Source organism: Gekko japonicus, unplaced genomic scaffold (assembly GCF_001447785.1).
Source record: "Gekko japonicus isolate JY-2015 unplaced genomic scaffold, Gekko_japonicus_V1.1 scaffold529, whole genome shotgun sequence".
Classification (NCBI taxonomy): Eukaryota; Metazoa; Chordata; class Lepidosauria; order Squamata; family Gekkonidae; genus Gekko; species Gekko japonicus.
This window is the reverse complement of record NW_015167549.1, coordinates 949,133-954,849: the sequence shown is the minus strand read 5'-3', so window position 1 is coordinate 954,849 and position 5,717 is coordinate 949,133. Positions and strand designations below refer to the sequence as shown.

General features: G+C 46.0%; 1 protein-coding gene across 1 annotated transcript; it reads left to right on the top strand.

Annotated features, from left to right (window-relative positions):
• Positions 1-788: 788 nt before the first annotated feature.
• MC3R (melanocortin 3 receptor) lies at positions 789-1,781 on the top strand. Its single transcript, XM_015413662.1, has one exon. It carries the CDS (start codon positions 789-791, stop codon positions 1,779-1,781), a length of 993 nt encoding a protein of 330 aa, XP_015269148.1.
• The last annotated feature ends 3,936 nt before the right edge of the window (positions 1,782-5,717 follow it).

Below are 5,717 nucleotides of genomic sequence, written 5' to 3'. Positions count from 1 at the left end.
ACAGAACTTTTTAAAAGATGTGTACCGATTACAATCACTGATCTGTAGAGGGCAGCAAATCATTTTGTATCGGATCATGGCCTCTTAGAATAAGAAGGATTCTCTGTATTATGATCGCAGCTGTCAGTCAAAGAGGTGCTTGCTCTCCAGTGGTCACTGTGAGGCACGGATTAAGTAGGAGTTTTTTCCCCCCCTTTCAGGAACGTATAAAATCCAGGAGTTTTTTTTTTTTTACTATTCTTCCCCCTCCTCTCCACAGATGAAGCAGGAAGAGATGCTATGAAGTGCTTTTGAACACTCCAGTCGAGCAGCAATCCTAGGACAGGATCACAGATCACAAAAACACTTGCTTGAAATCAACAGGTAGATCACCAAAGGGACTACAATCACCATTTTGTTCCTTATTTTCAGAAATATCATCAGCATTTGCTACAGATTTCTGATTTCACTGGAGAGAAAAAATTCTTCGGAGCAATGGATTCAGAGTTCTACTTTGAATAAGCTGGGGGGGGGGACTCTTTTTCTCTGTTCATCTTTCCTGATCTCTAATAAAGAGCTCTAAGGAATTTCATTTCTAGGACATGCAAAAAAAACCAAAATCTCTCGAGCAATGGATTCAGAATTTCACTCTGAATGAAGTGGACAGCTCTCTTTACTCCACCCCAATCATCTTGCTCGATCTCATTCAACGAAGAGCTTTGAGACATTTCTGACGGACTTTTCTCCTCAGTGCCTCGCAGTGATGCTGTTTCCATAGTGGCTTGTAGACCGGAATATCTGCTCTGACAATGAACACCACTAGACACTGGGCTCTTACATTTCAGCCAGTGTTGTTGAATGCCACCGGCAGAGAGCTCAACGATTCAGCCCTTTACAGCAGCAGGAGCGACCACGGGTTCTGCGAACAAGTCTCCATCAAGGCAGAGGTCTTCTTGACGCTGGGGATCACCAGCCTTCTGGAAAACGTCCTGGTCATCCTTGCTGTGATCAAGAATGGGAACCTCCATTCCCCTATGTACTTCTTCCTTTGCAGCCTGGCAGCCGCAGACATTCTCGTGAGTATGTCCAACGCCTTGGAGACCGTCATGATCGCCATCCTGAGCAACGGGTACTTGGTCATCGGCGACCGTTTCATCCAGCACATGGACAATGTCTTTGACTCAATGATCTGTATCTCTTTGGTTGCCTCCATATGCAACCTTTTGGTCATAGCCGTCGACAGGTACATTACCATTTTTTACGCGCTCCGTTACCACAGCATCATGAGTGTGAGGAAAGCCCTGGCACTGATTGGCGTCATCTGGGTGGCTTGCATCATCTGTGGCATCATGTTCATTGTCTACTATGAAAGCAAAACCGTCATTGTCTGCCTTATCACCATGTTCTTCACCATGCTTTTCCTCATGGCCTCCCTGTATGTCCACATGTTCCTGTTTGCGCGCCTGCATGTCAAACGCATTGCCGCCCTGCCTGTCGATGGGGTCCCCCATCAGCGCACCTGTATGAAAGGGGCTGTCACCATAACTATTCTCCTGGGGGTCTTCATTGTCTGCTGGGCACCGTTTTTCCTGCACCTCATTCTCATCATATCCTGCCCGACCAACCCGCACTGTATTTGCTACACCTCACATTTTAACACGTACCTGGTCCTGATTATGTGCAACTCAGTCATCGATCCCCTTATTTATGCATTCCGCAGCCTGGAGATGCGGAAGACATTCAAGGAGATCGTTTGCTGCTGCTACGGCACGAGCTCGGGGCAATGCTACCCCTTGCTCTAAGACATTCGCTCGCTGCCACTCGCCGAGACATTTTTTGCTGAAGCAAAAATAGAACCCCTAAAGACAGGCTCAAATTGCCATGCTGAAGACAGTGTGCAAAGGAAAAGTTAACGATCTGGTGGGGCGGGGGAGAGCTGTGGGGTTTCTTTTCCCTTGCTGCGTTAGGGGAACACATTTGTCCAAAAGTGCAATTTTCTTTGGCTTGCGTAGTGCTCAGAGAAGCCAATTCACATAGAATGGGCACCGGAAACCACTCACCCTTCTGTCTCCTGCTCCTGTTCCTGCTCAGAGCTCAGCTGGGTCTCCTCTGCCTCTGGCCAGGTGTTTCCTTAAATAGAGGCCTCCCCCAGCAGAGTGCTGGCAGCAGCTATTCAAATGCACCCAGGCACTCAATCACATGCAAAACAATGCCCCTTCCTTTTCCTCTCAATTGCAGTCAATCACAGTCAAACAATGCCCTTTCCTCTCTCAAGCAGCCAGGAATCTGCAAAAACTCCAAGCGCTTCCACACACTCCCAGACCAGTTCTCCCACCAAAATCCTCAGCTGGATCCTCTCCGCTGAAAGCAAATAAAAAACCACTCACCCTTCTGTCTCCTGCTCCTGTTCCTGCTCAGAGCTCAGCTGGGTCTCCTCTGCCTCTGGCCAGGTGTTTCCTTAAATAGAGGCCTCCCCCAGCAGAGTGCTGGCAGCAGCTATTCAAATGCACCCAGGCACTCAATCACATGCAAAACAATGCCCCTTCCTTTTCCTCTCAATTGCAGTCAATCACAGTCAAACAATGCCCTTTCCTCTCTCAAGCAGCCAGGAATCTGCAAAAACTCCAAGCGCTTCCACACACTCCCAGACCAGTTCTCCCACCAAAATCCTCAGCTGGATCCTCTCCGCTGAAAGCAAATAAAAAACCACTCACCCTTCTGTCTCCTGCTCCTGTTCCTGCTCAGAGCTCAGCTGGGTGTTAGGAAGATCAATACCGAACTGCAGAGAGCTGTCTCAGAAAGGATCGATGTGTGGTTGAATTGTGATAGTAAAAATTGTCAAAAAAGAAACAAACATAAAGGATGAGACAGTTTCTGTTTCCAGATTAGAAGGAAAGCTCTCTGGAGCTATTCTGCTTGGAACAGTATTTTATCTCCCCCAGTTTATGTGGATGCTTTCTGGGATGAGGCACTCGGTTTACTGGGCTGTGTGTCAGATGAAGCCTAAAACTTCCCCGTGTGACTATAGACGTTTCGTTGGCATTCCTTGATTCACTTCCACCCTCTTTTCATATCCTAGACCCACCCACAAGCATGTCACATGAATCACACCTGTTTTATTTATTTAGAAAACATGTCACTTGCTTTCCAACAAAAAAGTGTTCTCAGAGTGAGTTCTGACGGGACAAGAGAGCAACAATAAAACCATTAGAGCTATCTGAGTGACAACTAAAGTTAGGTATGAACAGCAATCCATAACCCAACAGTGATGGATATCGTTGCTTGTGTCATCTCCTTTTGACCCAAGGCAAAATGGGTACTGGGGTTGGGCCGACCTTGGCAAGTACTTGGATGGAAGACCTCCAAGGAATACCAGGGCTGTGATGCACAGGCAGGCAATAGCAAGCCACCTCTCCCCCTTGCCTCCAAGCCCCATTAGGGGTTGCCAGAAGTCAGCCATGACTTCCAGGCATGCACACATACATACATACATAAATACACACCAAAAAAAGAAGAAGAAGAAGAAGTTGAGGAGCTTAGGTTGGGTTGCCAGCTCTGGGTTGGGAAATACCTGGAGATTTTGGGGGTGGAGCCTGGGGAGAGACCTGAGCAGGCTATAATGCCATACTGCCCACCTTCCAAAGCAGCCAGTTTCTCCAAGCAAACTGAGCTTGGTTGTCTGGAGGTCAATAGCGGGAGATTGCGAGGTGTCACCTGGAGTTTGCAACCCTATGTTTATAGTTCTGCTTGCTGGGCCCTTTTCTCCCATCAGGAGGACACAAATGTTCTATTTGTCTAGTGAAAACTGTGTGGGGCAATCATTATTAGATGACATGGGTCACACATGCTTTTTATTGCTCACAACACTGCATGAGCAAACCTTTGACTTTAAAGAACAAAATACAGAAAACTGATAGAGAAACAAAGCCCTGCTGTATGAAGACAAATGATAAACCCAGCCCTGGTATCTTTTCCCCAGCTTTGCTTCAGCGAACTGAATTATGGTTATGTTTGTATGAACGGCGATTTTGAGGTCTGAGAACCCTTGCCTTCTTTGTTCTCGCTCCCTTCCATGTAGTAAACAAAGCCAAAATGACGACAGGCTAAAGTTACACAACTCCTTCGAAACTAAAGTACATGCCTTCTTACTTCCTTTACAGTTAACTGGAGAATGTCATCCCTTGTTTGTAAACAGTATACAATTGCTCAAATAATCCCTTGGAGACTCAAGTGGCAGTCTTATTCACTTAAGTAATTCAATTGATCTTTCCCCCCTACAGTTTCAAAGAAATCTATCTTCTACGGACAATAACCTTCAAAACTAGAGCCTAGAGGGGGGGGGGACAGGAAGCCATCAAAGCAGTATACTCCGCACCAATGCTCCTTCTAAGCTGTGGAGTCTTGTGAGCAAAAGTTCTATCTTGTGAGCTATTGGCATTAAAGTTGTGAGCGAGTGATTGGGCTACTGCATAAACTAGTTTGCTCTGGAGCCATCCTTCCTGAGCAAAGACAAAAATGGGTGAGCCAGAGGCTAAAAAACTGCGAGCTAGCTCACACTAACTCAGCTTAGAGGGAACGCTGCTCCCCACTATCATGTACAACAGCAGTACAGTTATCAATGGGCCAACTTAGTGAGACAAAAGGTGGAGTCAAAGGATATGTCACTTTATAGTGTGTGTGATTCTGAAAACTTTTCACCTGTTTGTTTACCTCCAAAGGAACTCTGTATATCCGCCATTTGTCATAGAGGATCCTGACTAACAGTCTAGAGATCAGGCTTATTTGACACAGAACAAGGTCCATGCTACATATATTGAGAGAGCATTCAAAATGGTGGCTCCACTTTTCAGGGTAAGAGCAAAGATGGTGGGCATGCTGCCTTTCAGAAAAAAATTGGTCTGCCCTTGCTGAACTTTACAGAGACGAATTTACGACCAGTTGCTGAGGGATCCAGAGTTCTCCTATCCCCTAGAACAGCCAGGAAATCACTGCTCTGAAGACTGAAAGGGTTGGGTCTGGGCTAAATTTTCCATCCACGGAATGGAACTTTCCTGCCTCTCCCTCCAGCCCACTGTTCTCCATGAAATGCTGCCTGAAATGGACCCTGAGGAACAACGTGAGGGGAGTCTGCAGTGCGACGGGGGTGCCCGGGGAATCAGTGGGAATTGCCAATTTAGTCTGGGTCCAACCCCACATAAAAATATATATAGGATTATTAGGTAGGACAGTATTCCAAAGAGTTCAAAGTTTCCCAAATGCTACAGGACGTGCCTCAAAGTTCCATTATCACATGTTATTTGACTAGATGTATGTTATTGCAATCCACTCTTTTATATTCAGCAGTTCTGCTCAGTGTGATATTATGCCTCAGGTTAGTCTCTTATATGCTGTTACAGAGCCGAAATGCATTTTCCCCCCTCTTTGTCATCTTAAAGTAATTCGGTGACATTTACTTAATTTGTACTTGATGTTCTCTGAAGTTGCTTTGCTGGAAAAGTAATAGTCTCTCCAATAAAATGGCTCTTGGAATCACCTGCTGGGACTTTTGTGCTTGATGTGACATTAATGGATATGAACTTGGTAACTGACAAGCCGTTCTGGTTCACTGGGCAGGAAAGTGCCCGCTGAGGGTCTCTTTGGCATCCGTCTGGGCTGGGTCAATTACAACAATATTTGCTTTAGGGAGATCTTTCTCCAGTTGTTTTGTTTTGCTTTGCTTTTTAATCTGAAAAACCTTC

Coding starts and splice junctions, on each gene's coding strand:
- MC3R (XM_015413662.1), top strand. CDS start 789: ATGAACACCACTAGACACTGGGCTCTTACATTTCAGCCAGTGTTGTTG.